Below are 24,121 nucleotides of genomic sequence, written 5' to 3'. Positions count from 1 at the left end.
TCCAGCCTGGGCAACAGAGCAAGAACCTGTCTCAAAAAAAAAAAAAAAAAAAGCCTAGAGCTGGAAAAACAGGAACTCAGAGGAAGGCCAGGCATGGTGGTTCACACCTATAATCCCAGCACTTGGGGAGGCCGAGGCAGGTGGACTGTTTGAGCCCAGGAGTTGGAGACCAGCCTGAGCAGCATGGCGGAACCTCGTCTCTACTAAAAATAAAAAAATCGTCAGGTGCGGTGGCTCACACCTGTAATCCCAGCACTTTGGGAGGCTGAGGTGTGTGGATCACAAGGTCAGGAGTTCTAGACCAGCCTGGCCAACATGGTAAAACCCCGTCTCTACTAAAAATACAAATATTAGCCAGGTGTGGTGGCGGGCGCCTGTAGTCCCAGCTACTCGGGAGGCTGAGACAACAGGATCACATTTACCCAGGAGGCAGAGGTTGCAGTGATTCAAGATCGTGCCACTGCATTCCAGCCTGGGTGACAGAGTGAGACCCTATATCAAAAGGAGAGGAGAGGAGAGGAAGGGAGGGGGGAAGTGGGTGGAGGGGAAGGGAGGGGAGGGAAAGGGAGGAAAGGAGAGGGAGGGAGGGAGGGAGGGAGGGAGGGAGGAAGGAAGGAGAAAAAGAAGAGAGGGGGAAAGAAAGAAAAAGGTGAAAATCCATCCAAATGAAACAAAGACCTGGGAGTCTGAAAGACAAGAAGCAGAAAAGAAAGAGAGAGAAGAAGAGACGAGAGAGAAAGGGTGAGATTGAGAAGCTGAAAAGTATCAGGGGAAGAGATGGAAAGCAAAAGGGGTAGAAGAGATGAAGCTGCAGAAGGCTGGATGCTGGGAGCCAAGGCTGGCCAAGACTGGGCGTGGCTCTAAATGCTGGCGATTATCTTCACAACCTGCCACTGAGGCAGGGAGCATTCTCATCACCCCCAGTTCTTTCCAGAGGGGCACTGGAAGGTCACAGATGGGTGAGGCCGGGGCTGGTCCTGGGGACCCCTGTTACTCCTCCTACGTTGTATTTTTCTAAGAGACAGGATCTCTTCTCTTCTATCTCCCAGGCTGGAGGGCACTGGGCAGTCATAGCTCCCTGCAGCCTCAAACTCCTAGACTAAAGCAATCCTCTCATCTCAGCTTCCCGAGTATCGGGGACCACAGGCACACATCACCACGCCAGGGCTAATTTTTTTAATTTTTTGTAGAGACAGAAGTCTCTATGTTGCCCAGGCTGGTCTCAAACTCCTGGCCTTCATCAATCATCCGTCCTCAGCTTCTCAAAGCATTGGATTGCAGGCGTGAGCCACTGCACCCAGCCCCTGATCCTTCGTACACTGACTTTAGGGAGATGTCAAGGAAAGGACTGTGATGAGACAGGAGACACAGAATGGACCCATTCCCCACAGAGAGAAGGAACGGAGCAGTTCCTGTTTCTACCTACCCCTCCCAGAAAAAAAAAAAAAAAAAAAAAAAACACAGAAATTAAAGAATCAGCCCAGACTTTAAATGAGATCCAACATTTTAATCGGTTTCATTCTTCGAGTGGCCAGAGAAGGGGGACCCAGAGGCCAGGGTGTAGGGAAGAGGAGGACAGAGAAAGTGACACCTTCTCAGGGAGGCTCCCGGCTTCTTCCTTCTGCCGCCACCAGCCTTGTCACTCTTCCTGGCTTTAGGGCTGTGCACAAGACACAGCCACCCCCATGAATAAGGAGAAGATTCTCATCCACGCCCTAGTCCTGGGCTCCAGTGCAGAGCGTCAGTGTCTCTGAAGAATGTAACCAATAGTGGATTCTGGTCCCAACGTTCACACAGACCCAGGACACAATGTTACCTCATCCCTGCCCCTCCCGTGTGAGTTTTGTCTGGCTCCCCCAGCCTCCCCAATGACACAGGTTGTCTTCTGTTTATATTTTCATCCCACACTGGACACCTGAGCCATCCCTGGGTTTTTTCATTGTTGTTGTGTTTGAGATGGAATTTCGTTCTTGTCGCCCAGACTGGAGTGCAGTGGTGCGACCTCTGCTAACTGCAACCTCCGCCTCCCGAGTTCCAGTGATTCTCCCGCCTCAGCCTCCCGAGTAGCTGGGATTACAGGCGCCCACCACCATACCTGGCTTAATTTTTGTATTATTCGTAGAGACGGGCTTTCACCGTGTTGGCCAGGCTGGTCTCGAACTCCTGACCTCAGGCGATCCGCCTGCCTCGGCCTCCCAAAGTGCTGGGACTACAGGCATGAGCCACCACACCTGGCCCACTCCTGGGCTTAATGTCCCAGAATCCAGCATGACTGGGGCCCATGAGAGATGAATGTGTTTTATGTTGAATAAAAGCTTCTTTTGGGGCTCTGGAGATCAGGGTGTGCCCCTCAGGGGGTCTGGTGCTGGAAACATCTGACACCTCCCGGCCTCTCTTCACACCCAGCCTTTCTCCTAACATTGGGGTGCTGCTGACAGTGTGTACCTGCTCGTAAGCACAGATGGTGCCCTATCTCTTCCCAGCTCATAGTCCAGTGACCTCAGGTTGCTAGCTTGAAGTCATCCGTGGTTGGAGTATTTACACCACGGAAATTGGCAAACGCTGCACACCAAGCTTTTCTTCTTCCTGGGAGAGCCTGTTGTTAGCTCCTGCCAGCACACCACTGCCCTCCTGCCCGACTTTCTTTTTGTACCTCGACTCCTGAACTCCACTGAAGGGCTCTCCGATCCCGCCTCCCCACCCGAAAATGAAAGGCGAACTCCGACTGAGGAGGCAGGGGCCCAACACCCAACTTCTGAGCATTCAACGACCTGAATCCATCTTCAGGTTCTCACAAGGGCTTGCCTGTGTCACCATGAGTAAAATTCTATTCCAAGAAATAATGGTGCCCCCCCTGGAAAACGTCCTCAAGCCAAGTTCTAGTTTTCAATCCCACCATCAAAACTGAAAAGCAATTAAAAAAAAAAAAATCTAAAAAAGGGAATGTATGTTTGAAACGTAGGGCTGCCTCCTCCACATCTATTTCCCCTCTTCCTGTCTCTTATTTACACATTGGAGGCTCCAGCTTCTCTGTGAAATAGCCACAACTATGGGTGGTTCGTCCCATGCAGCTGCCCAATTCCACCGGTGTCTGGATGAAATTCACCTTTAGAAAATGCTAAAACAAAAGAACAAAGGAGCAGAGCTGGAACAGGCAAGTTGCCTTTCTACCAAATCGATGCATTCCCAATGTGCTAATGCGAGAATGAGTGATAAAATGTCTTTAAGAAGAAACTAAGAAGTACATATATGTGTATCCACGTATATGGATATAGCTCTTTCTCTCTCACACAGCCCCCTACACCTACCGTGTAAGCCTGATATCTGTGAAGTCTGTCAAATTTCCAGATAATTTCTTTTTAATGTAACTGCGTCATTGGCCTAAGGTTTCCCGAAGGGGCTTCTTAAAGTCTGTCTTTGGAATTTCTAGAAGGGTCCGTAACCATATGCTAAAGAAATGTCCATGTGTAGGGCCTGGCACGGCGGCTCACGCCTGTAATTCCAGCACTCTGGTAGGCCGAGGCAGGCGGATCACTTGAGGTCAGGAGTTCGAGACCAGCCTGGCCAATATGCTGAAAACCCGTTTCTACTGAAAATACAAAAATTAGCCGGGCGTGGTGGGGCACACCTGTAATCCTAGCTACTCAGGAGGCTGAGGAAGGAGCATCACTTGAACCCGAGACATGGAGGTTGCAGTGAGCCGAGATCACACCACTGCACTCCAGCCTGGGTGGCAGCGAGACTCCATCTCAAAAAAAAAGGAAAAAAAAAATGTCCATGTGGAAAGTTAAGGAGTCGAGCCCCACTACCTGCTTGTTCAAGGGCATTCAAGGACATGGTGATTCTGACCTACACATGACCCCAAATCAACTTTTGGTTTGATTTCTTCTTGGAGCAAGTTCTCAGCAGCAGTTTCTGAAGCCTGGAGCTCGTGGCGTACTTCAGCGGTCACAATCGTGCCAGAGAGTGTTGGGGTTGAGACAATCACTAGGACCTCTGAGCTGTCCCAGGAGAGGGAGGAGCCTCTCCCTGTGGAGGAAAGGGGTGGGCTCTGTGGAGGTAAGCTGGACCCAGAGCCACAGAGGCCACCGTCTTGGGAAGGACCGCTGGTTCCAGCTGCTTTCTCAGGGATGCCTTCCCGGGATCTAAGCTGCAGGGAAGCAGATTTAGATGAGAGAGGGTCCCGAGGCCGGATGGAGAGAGATGGAGACTGCATCCTCTACAAGATCTGAAACTTCCAGGCACTCTGATCCTTGTAGTCCAGAGGGTCCATGGGATTGTAGGTGAATTTCCAAGTACCCGTGGGGTCCTTGAATTCCAAGCTATCCACGGGGCTGTAGGCGCCATAGCTCTGGCCTGATAGGGAGGTGGGGGACTGCGCCAGGGAGGGCCCTACGGAGGGGCCAGAGAGGGGGCTAAGAGCCGGGCCCCCCAGCTGGGGCACCATGGGAGAAAGGTAGGGGTCTAGGCCACTGAAATAGGAGCTTGGAGACCCATAGGCAGAGGGGGAAGAGCAGAAAGCGGAGGCCGGGGCATAGGTCATGGCATAGGGGGCCGAGGTCAGAGATGGTGCGGAGGCCACCAGCCCAGCCCGCTGCGCCTCAGGCAAAGGGGACTCTGAGGCTGGGCTCCAGATGGACACAGTGGCCACAGCTGTGCTGGGGGAGCCTGAGGGGCCGGGCAGAGGGGGGCTGTAAGAATCTGAGATGCCCAGGGGGTCTGGACACACATCCGTGGAGGGTCTTGGGGATGTGCCCGCCTTCCTCTTGGCAGGCCGGGCCTTGGCCTGACCCCCTGGGGGCTGCTGCTGCTGTTTCTGCTGCTGCCGCTGCTGCCTGCATTTAGCCCTGCGGTTCTTGAACCAAACCTGGGGAGCAAGAGGGGAGATGGGGTGGGTAAGTGGGGAAGAGGCCTAGGAGAGCCGCAGGGTTCCCAGGAATGAGGATGCTTATTGGTGAGAGGTGCCAGGGTCACATCTCTCTACTTTGCTTCCAGCTGTGGAGCATCTGTTCATCCATCTATCCATCCACTCATACATGCATGTGCCCGTGAACACATGCATACATCACACCTACATCCATCATCCATACATGTTGTGTACATGAACACACACATATATCACACCTACAGCCATCCATCCAATCATACATGTGTGTGTACATGAACATCACACCTACATCCATCCATCCAATACAAACATAATACACACATACAATTATACACACACCATACACACATACACCATGCATACATTTACCCATCTATCTGATCATACATACATATACCATACATATATTCATCCATCTGATCACATGAACATACAAATATACAATTATAGACACATAAACTGTACACATATACATCATACATAGCTGCACTTTAATCATACATACATACAACACACATTTCATTTATCAATCCAATTATACATACATGTGTGCACATGTGTACATCATGCATACATCATACAAAATACATGCATACAATTATACACACATACGCCATATACACATTCATTATGCATCCATTCATCTGAGCGTACATGCATACCTCATACATGTATATGTCATGTACACATTCACCAGTCCATCTGATCACACATACATTATCCAGACGCTTACCCATCTGATGATACATACAAGTGTACACACATACATCATACATAGGTTCATTCATCCATCTTATACAATTGTATGTACATACATCATACACACATGCATCACACATGTATTAATGGTCTATCTATACATGTGTACATCATATGTACATTCATCCATTCATCTGATCATACAAGCATACAAATATACAATTATACACACATAATCCATCCAATCATACATATATACCCTCCTACAACACACACTTTGTCCAATCATATATACATGCATACACTCATATATAAATACACCCATCCATCCATTCATGCATGCATACATACAACTGTACATGTGTACATACATCATGTATACCTACATCATGCATGCATACATTCAACCATCTATCTTACCTATGTGCATTCATGCAAACACATATATACATGTATCCATTTAATCATACACAGATACTCATGCATGCACAGACACTCATCCACGCTTCCAATCACACATACACACACACACATATACAGTCACACATACATACATTCATCTATGCATCCACCCACCCACCCATCAGTCAGTCAGTTCATAAATGTGCATTAACCATCTTCTACTACTCTGAGGGTCCATCCATGGAACTGACATTCTAGTTGGGAGAGACAGAGCCTAAATAAACAGTAGATACATAAATCAGATGGTATCTTAGAGGGTGATAAATACTGTGGAAGAAACAATTGAGCGGGGTAAGGGGCAGCATGGAATCAGGGTCGCGGGGAAACACCGAGGGGTGAGATGCTGTGGTCAGTGTGCGTCTCATTGATGGATAAGCAAAGACGCAAACAAGGCGATGGGGCCTGCCATATGGTTATCTGGAAAATGAGCATTTCAGAAAGAGGACACTGAGTGCAAAGGCCCCAGGCAGGGGGGTGCCCAGCAGGCAGGTCAGAGGCCAGCGTGGCCGGAGAGGATCGGAGGGCGGTGAGAGCAGTAAGAGGTGGGGAATCAGTGGGATGGCGGAGGGAGGAATTTTTGTCCCCTTTATAACTGTGGCTGTAACCCTGTGATCTCTCCCTCCTCCCATCACTCTGGGTCCAGGGAGGGCCCATGGAAGGTCACAGGAAGGGTCGGGAGGGGTCCGGGGACCCACCACCGCACCTGAACCCTGGACTCGGGCAGACTGATCTTCAGAGCCACCTCCTCGCGGGCATAGACATCCGGGTACTGGGTCTTGGCAAACAGTGCCTCCAGCTCCTCCAGTTGGCTCCGGGTGAAGGTGGTCCGTTCCCGCCGCTGCTTCCTGGGGGCGCCTGGGGTGGGATGGGAAACAGGACCCTCAGATCATCCACATCTGCTGCCATGAGGAGGCCCTGAGGCTGGTGGGATGCCAAGAATTCCATCCTGGGTGCCATCTGCTGAACTAGGGGTGGAATACACGTTCCCTGCCCTCCTACACCTCACCCTGTCCTGGCATCCTAGGGCTCATGCCTGACCCCAAGGGGAACTGGCTTTAGCCCTACAAGGCAGTGTATCCATCCAATATATGTGTCAGTCATTTTCCCTCTTCGAAACTCTCTCATGCACCGTCTAAGACACATTCAGTTGAAGCATGACATTAACAATTTCTAGCCTATAAAAGTAGCAAGTCCACACCGCTCAACTTAGTGGGGAAAAAAAAACCAGCTAAAGAATAACACTACAAATAACTGAGTGCTCACTTCACTCAAAAATAAGGATCTATAAAAATTAGCCAGGTGGGGTGGCAGGCGCCTGTAATCCCATCTACTTAGGAGGCTGAGACAGGAGAATCGCTTGAACCCAGGAGGCGGAGGTTGCAGTGAGCTGAGATGACACCATTGCACTACAGCCTGGGCAACAGGAGCGAAACTCTGTCAAAAAGAAAGAAAGAAAAGAAAAGAAAGAAAGAGAAAGAAAGAAAAGAAAGAAGAAAGAAAGAGGAAGGAAGGAAGGAAGGGAGGGAGGGAGGGAAGGAAGGAAGGAAGGAAGGAAGGAAGGAAGGAAGGAAGGAAGGAAGGAAGGAAGGAAGGAAGGAAGGAAGGAAGGGGAAGGGAAGGGAAGGGAAGGGAAGGAAGGGAAGGAAGGAAGGAAGGAAGGAAGGAAGGGGAAGGGAAGGGAAGGGAAGGAAGGAAGGAAGGAAGGAAGGAAGGAAGGAAGGAAGGAAAGGGAAGGGAGGAAGGAAGGGAAGGAAGGAAGGAAGGAAGGAAGGAAGGAAGGAAGGAAGGAAGGAAGGAAGGGGGAAGGGAAGGAAGGAAGGAAGGAAGGAAGGAAGGAAGGAAGGAAGGAAGGAAGGAAGGAAGGAAGGGAAGGGAAGGGAGGGAGGGAGGGAGGGAAGGAAGGAAGGAAGGAAGGAAGGAAGGAAGGAAGGAAGGAAGGAGAAAGAGAGGAAAGAAAGAAAGAAAGAAAGAAAGAGGAAGGAAGGAGGGAGGGAGGGAAGGAGGGAAGGAAGGAAGGAAAAAGAAAGAAAGAAGGCTTTGTAGGCCAGGTGCAGTGGCTCATGCCTGTAATCCCAGCGCTGTGGGTGGCTGAGACAGTTGGATTATTGAGACCAGCCTGGGCAACACAGGGAGACCCCATATTCACAAAAAAATAATAATTTTTTGTATGTTTTATTAATCCAGATCCTGCACAATCTACAAAAAAATTTTAAAAGTTAGCCAGCCATGGTGGCCTGTACCTGTACTCCTAGCTATTCGGGAGGCTGAGGCAAGAGGATAGCTTGAGCCCAGGAGTTCAAGGCTGCAGTGAGCCATGATTGCACCATTGTACTTCAGAGTGAGCAACAGAGTGAGACTCTGTCTCAAAAATAAAATATATATATATATACACACATACAAGCTTTGCTGCCTAGTCCTGATGTTTCACACCTGCAATCCCAGCTACCCTGGAGGCTGAGGTGGGTGAATCCCTTGAGCCCAGGAGTTCAAGGTTGTGGGGCGCCATGATCACACCACTGCACTCCAGCCTAGAAGACAGGGTGAGACCCTGACTCTGAAAAATAAATGAATAATAAAGTGTTGCTAACAGATGAAAATTCCTCGCTGTCCCTTCCAGATTGCATCCCCTCTTCCCCGCCCTAAAAGGAACCTCTATCCTAAATTTCTAGGACTGTCCGTGCTTCCCTGCATTCCCAAGGGACATGCATTTCAGATGAACCCAGAGAGCTGGTGTATGGTGAGGTCGCCCCCGTGACTGCCTTCTTCCTGCAGGCAAAGGGACCCACAGGTCCTCCAAGAGATGGGGCCAGCCTGGGGTGCCAAGAGAAGTGAATGTACTCACTTGGGTAGGGCACAGCCTGGTGCATCAGATCCACGCTGGGGCCACTGAGGGCCAAGGTGTTGACGGAATAGTGGGGCCCCGGGTTCATATACGCCATCATGATCTTCAGGGACACTGAGGCCCAAGTCAGGGGCCTGCAAGAGAAGAGGAGGGATGCTCGCTCACTTACCAGTTACTCACATGTGGTGACATGTGGTGTGGGAAGCAGAGAAGTTCCTTTTTCAAGTTTCCTTTCTTGGAAAAAGAGTACGTGTGCTAATAACTCTCTGTTAAGCCCTATGCTATGTAGCTGTCAGACATGCCACACTTACAGTACATTCTATATCCTTGTACTTTAACCAGGATATCTGTGCTGGACGTGCTCACAGGCATGGCCCAGCTCTCCATTGCTTTTACCTGTTGAGAAAAGTTTTAAGTTTTTAGCCAATCAGGTTTTAGTTTAGATTGAGAGGTCTGGCCCCAACCAATGGAGATCAGACACAGCAGTAAGGATGACCCCAAATGCATAAGATATAAATTTGTGTGTTTTCCTTTGTTCTTTGTACTCTCGGGGCAAGGTGGCTAGCGAGGGTACCCTTCCTGCAGTCCAGGAAGTAAAAATTGCTTGCCGGAAGATCCACTGTCTCAGTGCTGATTTTTCTTTGCAGCACCGAGCATCTATTTCCAGCATGCAGGCTGAGATTCAAATCCTGCCTCAGTCTCTTCTTAGGTACGTGGCCTTGGCCATTTATCTCACCTCTCTAAGCCTCTGTGTCCGCACGTGTAAAACAGCCTCTGCTTAAGTTTCTCAGAGCTTCCTTGAGACTCTGCAAAGCAGAGAGCTGAAGCCGTCATGCACCTCATAAGTGCAAGCTCTTCTTCCTACTCTATCCTCTATAAAATCTGGTCCTGGCCAGGCACAGAGGCCCACACCTGTAGTCCCAGCACTTTGGGGGGCCAAGGCGGGAGGATCACTTGAGCCCAGGAGTTCAAGACCAGCCTGTGCAATATAGCAAGACCATGTCTCTTTAAAATAAAAAAAAAAAAAAGTGTTTTTAAAAAATTGAGTGTGGCATTGCACACCTGTAACCCCAGCTACCCAGGAGGCTGAGATGGGAGGATCACCTGAGCCCAGGAGTTTGAGGCAGCAGTGAGCTGTGTTCAGGCCACTGCACTCCAGCCTGGGTGACACAGCAAGTCTCTAAAAAACAAAAAAACGAATCTGATCCCATAACACTTCCTCATCCAAAATCCGTTCTTTCTGTGACCACGGGCAAACACACTCAGCCTTACTTATAACCAAGGAGTGCGGGTCGACCAGCAGTCCCTGTTTGCCCAGAATAGAGGTGGGACAGAATGGAGGATGTGTTTCTTGGAACACAGGACTTTCAGTGCTGAAACCAGAATGGTCCCAGACAAACTGGATGGGTTGGTCACCCTGAGGGAGAGTGGCATTAAAACGACAGTAAGGGTCAGGCAAGGTGGCTCACGCCTATAATCCCAGCACTTTGGGAGGCCAAGATGGGCAGATCACCTGAGGTCAGAAGTTCAAGACCAACCTGGCCAACATGATGAAACCCCGTCTCTACTAAATGTACAAAAATTAGCCAGGCGTGGTGGTGAATGCCTGTAATCCAGCTACTCAGGAGGCTGAAAAAGAAAAAAAAAAAAACAGAAAAGAAAAAGAAAATAGCATTTATGTTCAGGTGGTAACATGGTAAGACTCCCCCATCTCTACAAAAACTTAAAAAACTATGGCAGGGTGCAGTGGCTCATGCCTATAATCCCAGCCCTTTGGGAGGCCAAGGCAAGCAGATTACCTGAGGTCGGAAGTTCGAGACCAGCCTGTACAACATGATGAAACTCTGTCTCTACTAAAAATACAAGCAATTAGCCAGGCATGGTGGTGCATGCCTGTAATCCCAGCGACTGAGGCAGGAGAATCGTTTGAACCCAAGAGGCAGAGGTTGCAATGAGCCAAGGTCGTGCCATTGCACTCCAGCCTGAGTGACAAGATCAGTTTTGAAACTCCATCTCAAAAATAAAATAAAATAAATGCAGCATATTTATAACAGTCAAAGTGCAGAACTAGACTGCGTGTTCACCAAAGGGTTTGTATTAACTCAATTACATATATCATGTAAATCGTTTTAAGTAAAATACGGCATTTCCAAGCAAGAGAATTCTATAAAGTCATTTGAAAGGTTAAGGCTGCTCTCTATGAATTGATTTAAAAAGATTTCTGGTACATAGTTTTAAAAAATTGTTCGAGGGGGCCGGGCACAGTGGCTCATGCCTGTAACCCCAGCACGTGGAAGGCCAAGGCGGGTGGATCACCTGAGGTCAGGAGTTCAAGACCAATCTGACCCACATGTAGAAACCCTATCCCTTTTTTTGTTTGATTTATTTTCATTTCAGAGCTACTAGAAATCAAGAGAAACCCCATCTCTAAAAACAAAAAATATTAAAAAGACAAAGAAAGGCCGGGCGTGGTGGCTCACACCAATAATCAGAGCACTTTGGGAGGCCAAGGAGGGTGGATCACGAGGTCAGGAGATGGAGACCATCCTGGTCAACATGGCGAAACCCCGTCTCTACTAAAAATACAAAAAAAATTAGCTGGGCATGGTGGCGCGTGCCTGTAATCCCAGCTACTCAGGAAGCTGAGGCGGGAGAATTGCCTGAACCCAGGAGGCGGAGGTTGTGTTGAGCTGAGATTGTGCCATTGCACTCCAGCCTGGGTAACAAGAAGGAAACTCCGTCTCAAAAAAAAAAAAAAAATTGCTCTAGGCTTGGCAGTAAGACAAAAGGCTGACAGCATGCCATTTCCAAGTCGTCTGGAGCCTGCCTAACATCTGACAGACCCACCCGAAGTGTGCTTCATATTCTAAGGCAGCAGTTTGGGGTTTTTTTCCTCAGTTGTGGCATATACCTTTGCAAATAAGGGCTGCAGTTTTCAACCTTTTTGGTACCAGGCACTGGTTTCACGAAAGACAACTTTTCCATGGACGGGGGTGGGCCATGCATTCGATTCTCACAAGGAGCGTGTAACCTAGATCGCTCACATGCACAATTCACATTAGAGTTCATGCTCCTATGAGAATCTAATGCCGCCACTCATCTGACAGGAGCTGGGGCTCACCAACTGTGCAACCCAGTTCCTAACAGACCACGAACCGGGGGTAGGGGACCCTATTCTAAGGGACTGTACCTGTGTTTGATTTACTTTTTTTTTTTTTTTTTTTTGAGACAGAGTTTCACTGTCACCCAGGCTGGAGTGCAGTACTCACTGCTACCTCCACCTCCCAGGTTCAAGTGATTCTCCTGCCTCAGCCTCCTGAGTAGCTGGAATTACAGGCACCTGCCACCACACCCAGCTAATTTTTGTATTTTTAGTAGAGATGGGGTTTCACCATGTTGGCCAGGCTGGTCTTGAACTTCTGACCTCGTGATCCGCCCACAGCCTCCCAAAGTACTGGGATTACAGGCGTGAGCCACCTCACCTGATTTACTATTCATTATTGATTAGAGTCTAGACTTCAACAAGGTAAATGGTAATTTCAGGGGCCGGTGCAGTCGTTCTCGCCTGTAATCCCACCACTTTGGGAGGCCAAGACAGGTGGATCAGGATGTCTGGAGTTCAAGCTCAGCCTGACCAAGATGCCGAAACCCCATCTCTACTAAAAATACAAAAAGTAGCTGGGTGTGGTGGCAGGTGCCTGTAATCCCAGCTGCTTGGGAAGCTGAGGCAGGAGAATTGCTAGAATTCGGGAATCAGATGTTGCAATGAGCCGAGATCACACCACTGCACACTGCACTCCAGCCTGGGCAACAGAGCAAGACACTGTCTCAAAAAAAAGAAAAAAAAAAGGTAACTTCAGGAAGTTTGGTTCCAAATGATTTCCCTCTGGTAGAAAAGATAACCTCAAAGGTTACAGTTATATTTCCCAGTAGGTCTTTAACCAGTTTTGTATCTAACCTGGTAAACTTTCTCACACACATTTTTCCTGAGTAAAGGTATTAACCTCTGTTCATCAAAGTATCTTTTTTTTTTTTTTTTTTTGCTGGAGTCTCTCTCTGTCACCCAGGCTGCAGTACAGTGGCACAATCTCAGCTCACTGCAACCTCTGCCTCCCAGGTTCAAGCAATTCTCTTGCCTCAGCCTCCCGAGGAGTTGGGACTACAGGCACAAGCCACTACACCTGGCTATTTTTTTGGATTTTTAGTAGAGACAGGGATTTACCATGTTGGCCAGGCTGGTCTCAAACTCCTGGCCTCAAGTCTGTAATCCCACCACTTTGGGAGGCCAAGACAGGTGAATCCCGATGTCTGGAGTTCAAGCTCAGCCTGACCAAGATGCTGAAACCAAGATGCTGATCCACCTGCCTTGGACTCCCAAAGTGCTGGGATTATAGGCTTGAGCCGCTGCACCTGACCCAAATTCTCCTTTGAAATAGCTGGTTCCTTAAATAAACCTTTGACCTGTGCTTATTATATATGTGTCAAGAATCATATTTGTTTTGGGGTTTTTTTTAAAGACAAGGTCTTCCTCTGTCATCCAGGCTGGAGTGCCATAGTTCACTGCAGCCTCCACCTCCTGGGCTCAAGTGATCTTCCCATCTCAGCCTTCCAAAGTGCTAGGACTACAGACATGAGCCACCACACCTGGCCAAATGGGTTTTTAAAAAAATTTAATTGCACTTTGGCCGGGCACAGTGGCTCATGCCTGTAATCCCAGCACTTTGGGAGGCCGAGGCGGGCAGATCACAAGGTCAAGAGTTCGAGATCAGCCTGGCCAACACAGTGAAACCCCATCTCTACTAAAAATACAAAAATTAGCCAGGCATGGCATCGTGCACCTGTAGTCCCAGCTACTCGGGAGGCTGAGGCAGAGAACTGCTTGAACCTGGGAGGCGGAGGTTGTGGTGAGCCAAGATCGTGCCACTGCACTCCACGTAGGCGGCAGAGTGAGACTCCATCTTAAAAATACTACTACTAATAATTAATCAATAAATAAAATCAGGCATGGATTTTACTCATGTGTAGAATATACGGTTGTATATGCATAGGAAATTCACAGGAAGTAAGCTACTGGTACCAGTGACTGACTGCCTGTAGGAAGGATTGCTAAAATCGTATCTGTTTCTGTCGTTGTTTGGGTTACTTTTTAATTGTGTGTGTGTGTGTGTGTGTGTGTGTGTGTGTGTGTGATCTTGCCAAAAGTAAAAACAGCAATGAAATCTTCGGAGAGCAAACAGCACATGAAAACCCTCTGAGGATTCCTCATTGGCCTCATTAGGATGGCCTCAGAAAACCTCTCAGCCTCTGCAGCTCGTTGCATAAGCCCTTTCCTGGGTCGGGAAGGCCTCTCCCCAAGCCCAAACCCCTCTCACCAGCTAACCCCTTCTCCTCCACGTCTCAGCTCAACTAGTTTCTCCAGAGAAGCCAACCTACCCCGAAACTGGATTTTATACACACACACATACACACTCCCTAACTCATTTTCTTCAAGACACAGCATGTATTATGTGACATATTTACGTGTGTTTATTTATCTCTCTCCCCCAAATTCTATCAGTTACCTGAGTTCAGGGACTGGCATCTCGGTTCCTGCCATGTCCCCAGCACCACCAATAAATACTTGAAACATAAGAATTAAAACTGGGTGGCGTCCTAGCTCCCACCCCTGCCTTCCTCTCACTGTCCTTTTCTTCTCATCCCTCTTGTGAGGAAGGGGAACAGGTTCTGTTTATTTATTTAGAGACGGAGTTTCGCTTTTGTTGCCTAAACTGGAGGGCAACGGCATAATCTCGGCTCACCCAAACCTCCACCTCCCAGGTTCAAGTGATTCTCCTGCCTCAGCCTCCTGAATAGCTGGGATTACAAGCGCCTGTCACCTCACCCAGCTGATTTTTTGTATTTTCAGTAGAGATGGGATTTCGCTATGTTGGCCAGGCTGGTCTCCAACTCCTAACCTCAGGTGATCCACCAACCTCAGCCTCTCAAAGTACTGGGATTACAGGCATGAGCCATCATGCCCAGCTAGGTTCTATTTATTCTAAATTGAGATTCTACTGTTCATTTAGTAGATATTTTTTGAATGCCTCCCCTGCTCTAGGAACCAGGAATATAGCAAGAAATAAGACCACAGCTTCTCTGTTCATATGGAATTGAATTTCTTGGTTCCATTCCTAGAGAAACAAACAATGAACAAAGAAAGATTTTTTTTTTTTAATAAAGATGCCATGACTGGGGGCATTGGCTCATGCTTGTACTCCCAACACTTTGGGAGGCTGAGGTGTGAGGATCACTTGAGGTCAGGAGTTTGAGATCAGCCTGGCCAACATGGTAAAACCCCATCTCTACTAAAAATATGAAAATTAGCCAGACATGGTGGTAGATGCCTGTAATCCCAATTATTTGGAGGCTGAGGCAGGAAGATAGCTTGAACCCGGGAGGCAGAAGTTGCAGTGAGCCAAGATGGTGCCACTGCACTCCAGCCTGGGTGACAGAGCAAGACTCTGTCTCAAAAAAAAAAAAACCACAAAATACCTTCAGAGAGTTTCAAGAACTCCCAGGAAAAAAAAACAGGCTGTTATGAGAGTGAAGGAGAGTTTGGGGTGGGGTGAGGCATCTAAGAAGTTTTGTGGATCTGGGATAGAGATTTCCAGGCAAAGAACAAAGCAGGTGCAAAGGTTTGGAGGCTGGACTCTCACTCTGTCATCCTGAGTGAGACAGGGTCTCCACTTTGTCTTGGTGGAGGAGAAACAAGGCACCCGGTGTGACCATAGCAGAGTGATCATGGAGAAAAGCAGAAGGATCAGGGAAAACCTGGTAGGAGTGTCAGGAGGAGGCTCAGTGCTGATGATAAAATCAAAAGCAGCTGCATTCATTCCCCAAAATCAAACTGCCTCCAAGTTAACTTCCAACAATCCCTAACCTCTGATATTCACGCCCTGTGTCGTCCCTACTAACAAGGAGGCTGACGTGTGTCACCAAAGGGATACTGCAGGAGTGACAGAGCGTGGCTTCCATGGTTAGCACTTGCTCTAAGGGAAGTCAGCCGCCATGTTGTGAGGATGCTCAAGCCACCCCATGGAGAGAGAGGTCTGTGGTGAAGAAATGAGGCCTCCTGCCAACAGCTGTGAGAGGAAGCTACCAGGGAGCTTAGTTCCCCAGCCTCAACCGAGCCATTAAATGACTTCGGTCCTGGCTGAAATCTGACTACAGCTCCATGGGGCACCCCGAGCCGGAATAATCCAGTTAAGCCACGCTTGGATTCCCGTCCTTTGAAAACAATGAGAGATCAGAAATGTGTATTGTTTGAAGCTGGTAAGTTTTGGGATAATTTGTTACCCAGCAATATGTAACCAATACACAAGGATGTCATTAATCCCCACCATGATGCTGGGAGGCAGAGACTATATTACTGTAATGCTTACATTTTAGTTTTGGTTTTGGGGACAGCATCTCACTCTGTCACCCAGATTGGAGCACAGTGGCACAATCATAGCTCACCGCACCCTGGACCTCCCGAGCTCAAGCCATCCTCCCACCTCAGCCTCCCAAGTAGCTGGGACTACAGGTGTGCCACCACACCTAGCTAATTTTTTAATTTCTGTGTAGAGAGGGGTGTCTCGCCACGTCGCCCAGGCTGGTCTTGAGCTCCTGGCCTCAGCAGATCCTCCTGCCTCAGTCCCCGCAAAGTGCTGGGATTACAGGCATGAGACACTGCTTCTGCCTGATGCTTACAGTTTAAAGAACATCTTCAGGCTCAAAACTGTGACCTACCCAGGATCACACAGTGGAGAATCCAGGATTTCAAGGCTAGAGTAATTCCTGAAGTTCCTGTTCTTTTGGCCACCTAACCTGGGTTCCCTCTGTCCTCTCCCACTTCTTCAAAAAGCAATAATGTTGGCCGGGCGTGGTGGCTCACGCCTGTAATCCCAGCACTTTGGGTGGCCCAGGAGGGCGGATAACCTGAGGTCTGGAGACCAGCCTGGGCAACACTGTGAAAGCCCATCTCTATTAAAAAAAATACAAAAACTTAGCCAGGCGTGGTGGCGTGCGCCTATTGTCCCAGCTACTCGGAGGCTGAGGCAGGAGAACTGCAAGAACCCAGGAGGCAGAGGTTGCAGTGAGCAGAGATCATGCCACTGCACTCCAGGCTGGGCAACAGAGCGAGACTTTGTCTCAAAAAAAAAGCAATAATGTTAAATATGAACCTCCGGAGAGTGGAGACAAGGAAACCAGTGAGCTTGCCCTACAGGAGACCATTAGCAGGGCCTGGAACAGACGCACACGCTTTCATTGTCTTCACCGTCAAGTCTGAGCCAGGTTGCCCGGCAAACACCTGACCCTCCAGGAAAGGCAAGAGAGCTTGCGTTTAGGATCATCCCCTTCTGTTGCTGGTGGTGGTGATGGTGCTGTTTTGAGATAGAGTCTCACTCTGTCACCCAGGCTGGAGTGCAGTGGCGTGATCTTGGCTCACTGCAACCTCCACTTCCTGGGTTCAAGCAATTCTCCTGCCTCAGCCTCAGGAGCTGGGACTACCACTGCTAATTTTTTTTTTTTTTTTTTTTTTGTATTTTTGGTAGATACAGGGTTTCTCCATCTGGTCAGGCTGGTTCCGAACTTCTGCCCTCAGGCGATCCTCCCACCTCTGCCTCCCAAAGTGCTGGAATTAAAGTGTGAGCCACAGATCCAACAGCTGATAGTGATAATAAAGTGCTGGACAAGATGTCAGCAGAGAATCATCACGATGCAAATAACATCCCACATCCATTGAAAACTGTCCGAGGGGTTGGCAACAGCCTGAGGCAGCTGATAACAAAACAGCCTCCTTGCAGGTGTGGCGGCCCCCACCCGTAATCCCAGCACTCTGGTAGGCAGAGGTGGGAGGGTTGCTTGAGCCCAGGAGTTGGAGGCTGCAGTGAGCCATGACGGAGCCTCCACCCTCCAGCCTGGGCGACTGAGCAAGACCCTGTCTCAAAACAAAACAAAACAGGTCGGGCACGGTGGTTCACACCTGTAATCCCAGCTCTTTGGGAGGCTGAGGCAGGCGGATCACCAGAGGTCAGGAGTTCAAGACCAGCCTGGCCAAATGGTGAAACCCCGTCTCTACTAAAAATACAAACAGTAGCCAGGCGTGGTGTTGTGCACCTGTTTTCCCAGCTACTGGGGAGGCTGAGGCACAAAGAAACGCAGGAATCAGTGAGGAAGAAGCTGCAGTGAGCCGAGATTGCATCACTGCACTCCAGCCTGGGCAACAGAGCAAGACTGTCCCCTCCAAAAAAAAAAAAAATCAATCAAAGGAAGACCAGTCTCATGAAGAGGGAGGGAAGGAACATCCAGGAATTTGTCACTCGGCAGACACTCGACCCAGGCTTTGTATGCAAGATCTCACAACGAGAATATTTCCAGACACTGATTGTTTTTGTTTTGTTTTGTTTTTTTGTTTTTTGAGGCTGAGTTTTACTCTCATCGCCCAGGCTAGAGGGCAGTGGCACGATCTCGACTCACTGCAACCTTCACCTCCAGGGTTCAAGCCTGCCTCAGCCTCCCCAAGTGCTGGGATTACAGGCATGAGCCGCCTCAACCCGCCCAGACACAGATGTTTTATGATTTCAAAGGGTGGGACAATGGACTCAGTGTCCCTCCCTTGCAGATTAACCTGGGGGCCCCAGGCTGGTTCTCAGAGCTCTAGAGTTCAGCACCTCCTGGGTCCCAGGTTCCCCCCGAGCAGTTGTTCTCACAGGTGAGGTCTGAATGCTCACAGCCACCTCGTGGGGCAGACACGCAGATAACTCCATTCTACAGCAGGGGACACTGAGCCTGGCAGGGAGGGAAGTGCCCACAGCTCAGGCGGCTGATGACCTTAAGGACCTCCAGGGGGTCCCAGCTTCTCACAAGACCCCAGGGAATAATCACCCCATGGAAACTTCCTCCAAGGTAGCTCCTGGTAACATCCCCACTTTACAGAGGAGGAAACCGGCTCAGAGAAGCTCCTTCTCCATTTCAGTCCAGCACATCAGCGTCAGAGCCAAGGCTGAGCCCGCACCTGCCCCGGAGCCTGTGCCCTCCCGACCACCAGGCGACGTGGCCTCTTGGGATGCTCGCCACAGCCCCACGGAGCTCAGAGGCCCCTTTCTCAGAGGAGGAAACTGAGGCTGAGAGGTTTAGTCAATTCCTGAGGTCACACAGGTGATGAGTGGAAGAACCAGGGGTAGAATTCAAATCTCTCTGACCCCAGAGCCCCGCTCTTCACCCACCTCAAGTCTACATGGGGTTCCCAGAAGCAGAACAAGCTGGTCTGCCCTGCTCCCACTGCCTAGGGTCCCCAGGGCTCATCCGGCTGGATCATCGTGACACCTTGTCCCCACATTTTTTTTTTTTTTTTTTTTTGAGGCAGAGTCTCGCTCCGTCGCCCAGGCTGGAGTGCAAAGGCACAATCTCAGCTCACTGCAACCTCCGCCTCCCGGGTTCAAGCGATTCTCTTGCCTCAGACTCCCAAGTAGCCACCACCACACCTGGCTACATTTTGTATTTTTAGTAGAGACAGGGTTTCACCTTGTTGGCCAGGCTGGTCTTAAGCACCTGACCTCGTGATCCACCCACCTCGGCCTCCCAAAGCGCTGGGATTATAGGCGTGAGCCACTGCACCTGGCCAAAATCATCACTTTTCACGAATAGGCCACAGGAGGCTCAAAGGGGGAAAGTGTGAGCCACAGATCGAACAGCTGATAGTGATAATAAAGTGCCGGACAAGATGTCAGCAGAGAATCATCACGATGCAAATAACATCCCACATCCATTGAAAACTGTCCGAGGGGTTGGCAACAGCCTGAGGCAGCTGATAACAAAACAGCCTCCTTGCAGGTGTGGCGGCCCCCACCCGTAATCCCAGCACTCTGGTAGGCAGAGGTGGGAGGGTTGCTTGAGCCCAGGAGTTGGAGGCTGCAGTGAGCCATGATGGAGCCTCCACCCTCCAGCCTGGGCGACTGAGCAAGACCCTGTCTCAAAACAAAACAAAACAAAACAAAACAGGCCAGGTGCAGTGGCTCACGCCTGTAATCCCAGCGCTTTGGGAGGCTGAGGCAGGCAGATCATTTGAGGTCAGGAGTTCAAGACCAGCCTGGCCAACATGGTGAAATGCTGTCTCTACTAAAAATACAAACAGTAGCCAGGCGTGGTGTTGTGCACCTGTTTTCCCAGCTACTGGGGAGGCTGAGGCACAAAGAAACGCAGGAATCAGGGAGGAGGAAGCTGCAGTGAGCCAAGATTGCACCACTGCACTCCAGCCTGGGCAACAGAGCAAGACTCTGTCCCCTCCAAAAAAAAAAAAAATCAATCAAAGGAAGACCAGTCTCATGGACAGGGAGGGAAGGAACATCCAGGAATTTGCAGAAGAGGCAACCAAGGCCCAGAGAGCCCACATGAAGTGCCCAAGGCCACACAGTGAGAAAAGGACAGGGTTTAAACCCAGACTCATGTGGCTTCACGCCAGCCTGTGGCAAGACCCTCCCAGCTCAGCCACCTTCAGAACCCTCGCTTGTCAGCCCCTCCAGCCTCTCTCTGCAGCCTCTGTTGGCTCCTCTGTCCAGTGGGGACAAGGAGCTGGGTGGATGCACCGACTACCAGGCATGGGACTTGGTAGAAGCCAGGATTCATGGCACCATCAGAGCCTCAGCAAATCAACCCAGTGATCAATAACGTGGTCCCCGAAAGATCCCGAGACTCAAATGCAGTGGACAGCCCCCAAGTCCGACCTCACTGCGGCAGTCGCGCCCTTGCTTGGTCCTTTTGGGGAAAACCGCATTGCACCTCCTTTCTGTGGCAGTCTGTCTACCTGCTTCTGCCCTTCCGCCGTTCATTCATTCATTCATTCATTCATTCATTCATTCCCTCCATATTCACTCAGTACTTACTGTGTGTCTAGGACTGACCCAGGCACTGGGAAAACAGCTGAGAACAAGACAGACAAGGTCTCAGCTCTTCTGACAGGGACAGACAAGAAACAAGGCGTCAATCAGAGTTTTGCAGAAGATGGGCGGGGCGCGATAGCTCACTCTCATAACCCCAGCATTTAGGGAAGCTGAGGCAGGCAGATCGCTTGAGGCCAGGAGTTCCAGACCAGCCTGGCCAATGTGATGAAACCCCATCTCTAACCAAAAATCCAAAAAAATAGCTGGGCATGGTGGCGCACACCTGTAATTCCAGCTACTCAGGATGCTGAGGTAGGAGGATTGCTTGAACCCAGGAGGTGGAGGCTGCAGTGAGTGGAGATCATGGCACTGCACTCCAGCGTGGGCAACAGAGCTTCATCAAAAAAAAAAAAATTACTTTTGCAGAAGATCAGACAGGATGACTGTGCTGGAAGTTAGCAGGGTGCAGGCGTGAGGAGCCTCCAGTCCTGAAGTAGAGTCTGGGCTGAGAGCCAGAGCCTCTGGGTGCATTGAGGTCCCAGGTGATGGATTCACCAGCACAGTGATCCCCAGTCATCACATTCCCGCTCGCTCGGGCAGGCTCAAGTCCACCCGGAGTCCTTCCCGCTGCAGCCATAGACCTGAGCTCTCTTCCTGTATGTCTGTCGGTCCCACGCCTGTCATTCATTCATCCATCTATGCAACACATATTTAGGCAAATCCCAACCACACACTGGGCACTGGGGAGAAAGGAATGTTCAGTGAGGGAGACAGGACACTGGTGGATAATCACACACACGAACATTTCAGGCAGTGCTAAGAGTTTTGGTGTTTTTTTTAAAAGACAGGGTTTCACCATATTGGTCAGGCTGGTCTCGAACTCCTGACCTCAGGTGATCCGCCCACCTCAGCCTCCCAAAGTGCTGGGATTACAGGCGTGAGCCACCGCGCCTGACTAGTGCTGAGTTTTAGAGACAATCCAACAGAGTGATGTGCTGAGGAGTTGCCTTAGAACCACCGTGAGAAGCCCCCAACCCTGGAGGCCGTCAGGGCTTGAGGGGATCCCCTCGCCCACAAGCCACCCTGAATCCTCCAACGCCGGTCCCTGCTGTCTGACCTCACTTGCTCCTTCTGCAATCACAGCCCAGCCCCGATTCCCCAAACGCCGGGACAGGACCCGTTTTGTGTGTGACTATTCAGCAAACATCAACCAGCAGAGCACAGCAAACACAGCCTTGGATAGAAGAAACCCAACTTCTCCCCTCTTTTTCTTTCTCCCCCACTCCCTCTCCCTTCCTTGGTCCCCTCTGCCTCTCCTGCAGACACTCACCTTCAGAAAGGAGGGACGGGGCTCTCCTGGTGGCCCAGGACATAGAGCGGGCAGACTGCAGAGGCTGGAGGAAACACGTCCCCTCACATGGGGAGATTTTAAGCCCGGGCTGGGAGTGATGTCATTTGTCATGGCCTGGATCTCGGAGGGTAATCCCGGCCAAGGTGGGGGACTCCACTGGGCACCAGGAGGTGACATTGGCTGGGAGGGGGAGGGGCACCCGTCTGCTTAATCCCCTCCTCTTCCCCCCATGACATCTTGGCAATTAGGGCTGATGGGGAAGGGAGGCCCCATAAGCCTCTACTCCTCAGGGAAGTCCTTCCTTAGGTCTAACTGGTGTCTCTCCAGCTTCAGCTAGTAGCCCGAGAGGGAGGCATCAAAGAGGAAGGGCAGAACTGTCAGATGGTGCTGAGAGATCATCTGAAAAAAAGAGAGGCCCAGGGCTTTCGGGATGCCTCTCCCAGGTCCCCGCTTTCTCTCCACAGCAGTCTGTCTGACAGCTAGTTTATCTCTGTACTGCCTCATTGTTCTCGGTTTCTGCCTCAGTTTCCCCTTTTGGTCAACTCTTGTCTGTGGCCTGACTCTATGTTGTCAGACATGACAGTGTCCTCTTGTTGGGGGCCGGGAGTGGTGGGGGTTGCTCCCAGCACTAAAAATAGGCAGACTTATTAGAAAGGATGTCTTGTTTTTCTGTTTTTGGTGACGTTTTGGGGTATCAGGGGTTTTTTTCTTTTTCTTTTTTTTGAGACAGGGTCTCACTCTGTCACTCAGGCTGGAGTACAGTGGCATGATCATGGCTCACAGCAGCCTTGACCTCCTGTGCTCAAGGGATCCTCCCTCCTCAGCCTCCTGTAGCTGAGACTTTACAGGCACACACCACAACACCCAGCTAATTTTTATTATTATTATTATTATTTTCGTAGAAATGGAGTCTCTCTGTGTTGCCCAGGCTGGCCTCAAACTCCTGGCCTCAAGCAATCCCCCCACACCTCGGCCTCTGAAAGTACTGGGATTGCAGGCTTGAGCCACCCAACCCAGCACTCTCCATCTCTCTGCACACCATTGGTCTTTGTCTGGCATCTCTGTTTCTCGGTTTCTTTTTCTCTGGGCCTCAGGCTGTGGCATTTCTGCCTACTTGCAGAAATACCTGTCTTCTATTCTCCATCTGCTTCTCTCTGTCCCTGTCCTTATTGAGAAACCTGCATTACTTCCTCACTCTCTCTTATTCTCTCTGTTTCTCTGTCTCTTCATCTGTCTTGCTCTCTCTCCCCTCTCCCTCAGCCGCTGTGTCTTTGTTCCTGTTTGTCTGTCCCTCTCTTTGCTGTCTTTCCGCCTGTCCCGCTGTCCCTGTAGCTCCAGCCTCGTCTCTGTTCCTCTGTCTTCACTTACCCACCACGCCTCTCTGCAGCTCCAACCTCTGTTCCTCCTTCTCTCTTTCCCTGTCACTCTCTCTCTCTGATTCTTCCTTCCCCTCCCTCTGGATTGCCTGTTATTTTTGTTTGTTTGTTTTGGTTTGGTTTTGCTTTTATTTTGAGACCGAGTCTTGCTCTGTCACCCAAGCTGGAGTGCAGTGGCACCATCTCCGCTCACTGCAAACTCCGCCTCCCAGGTTCAAGCAATTCTCCTGCCTCAGCCTCCAGAGTGGCCAGGATTTATTTCATTTCTGTCCTTCTCCCTTTCCTGGTACCTCTGTTTCTGTATTTCCAGTTTTCCTTGTCTCCATCCCTCTCTGTGTCTCTCTCCTCTCATCTGTCTCTCTGGGTATTAATATCTCCCTGAGCTCCTGGGCCCCACACGGGTCTGTTTCACTTCCCCATGCACCCAAACACGCACACAAGCACACACGAGCACACACACACACACATACCCCCAGTAATCCCTCCTGGTGCCTGGGTCATTGTGTCTCAGCCATAAGGAGCCCTTTCTTTCTCCTCCCTCCCCTAAACCTCCTGCTAGGAGAGATTAAGGCTGAGGAATCAGGACAGGTCTCATTAGCT

At 50.0% G+C, this 24,121-nt stretch overlaps 1 protein-coding gene across 2 annotated transcripts; it reads right to left on the bottom strand.

Moving 5' to 3' along the window:
- Positions 1-1,486: 1,486 nt before the first annotated feature.
- On the bottom strand, positions 1,487-22,199 carry CRX (cone-rod homeobox). 2 transcript variants are annotated; one of them, XM_054249551.2, is made up of 5 exons: positions 22,125-22,199; positions 20,798-21,534; positions 8,892-9,025; positions 6,753-6,904; positions 1,487-4,867 (listed from the first exon to the last, which is right to left on the bottom strand). In XM_054249551.2, exons 3-5 carry the CDS (start codon positions 8,989-8,991, stop codon positions 4,220-4,222), a joined length of 900 nt encoding a protein of 299 aa, XP_054105526.1. In that variant the 5' UTR covers positions 8,992-9,025; positions 20,798-21,534; positions 22,125-22,199; the 3' UTR covers positions 1,487-4,219. The 2 variants fall into 2 exon arrangements, with proteins under 2 accessions (XP_054105526.1, XP_054105525.1); XM_054249550.2 differs by lacking the exon at positions 20,798-21,534.
- Between the last annotated feature and the right edge of the window lie 1,922 nt (positions 22,200-24,121).

The sequence above is a fragment of the Callithrix jacchus genome, chromosome 22 (assembly GCF_049354715.1).
Source record: "Callithrix jacchus isolate 240 chromosome 22, calJac240_pri, whole genome shotgun sequence".
NCBI lineage: Eukaryota > Metazoa > Chordata > Mammalia > Primates > Cebidae > Callithrix > Callithrix jacchus.
This window is presented reverse-complemented; position numbering and strand designations above follow the sequence as displayed.

What these genes read in the sequence shown, in the direction of transcription:
- CRX (XM_054249551.2), bottom strand. Translation starts at nt 8,991, where the DNA reads ATGATGGCGTATATGAACCCGGGGCCCCACTATTCCGTCAACACCTTG. An exon ending in CCAGGCTGTGCCCTACCCAA is followed by an intron (nt 6,905 to 8,891) that starts GTGAGTACATTC and finishes ATCCCACCCCAG; the next exon opens with GCGCCCCCAGGAAGCAGCGG. An exon ending in TGCCCGAGTCCAGGGTTCAG is followed by an intron (nt 4,868 to 6,752) that starts GTGCGGTGGTGG and finishes CTTGCTCCCCAG; the next exon opens with GTTTGGTTCAAGAACCGCAG.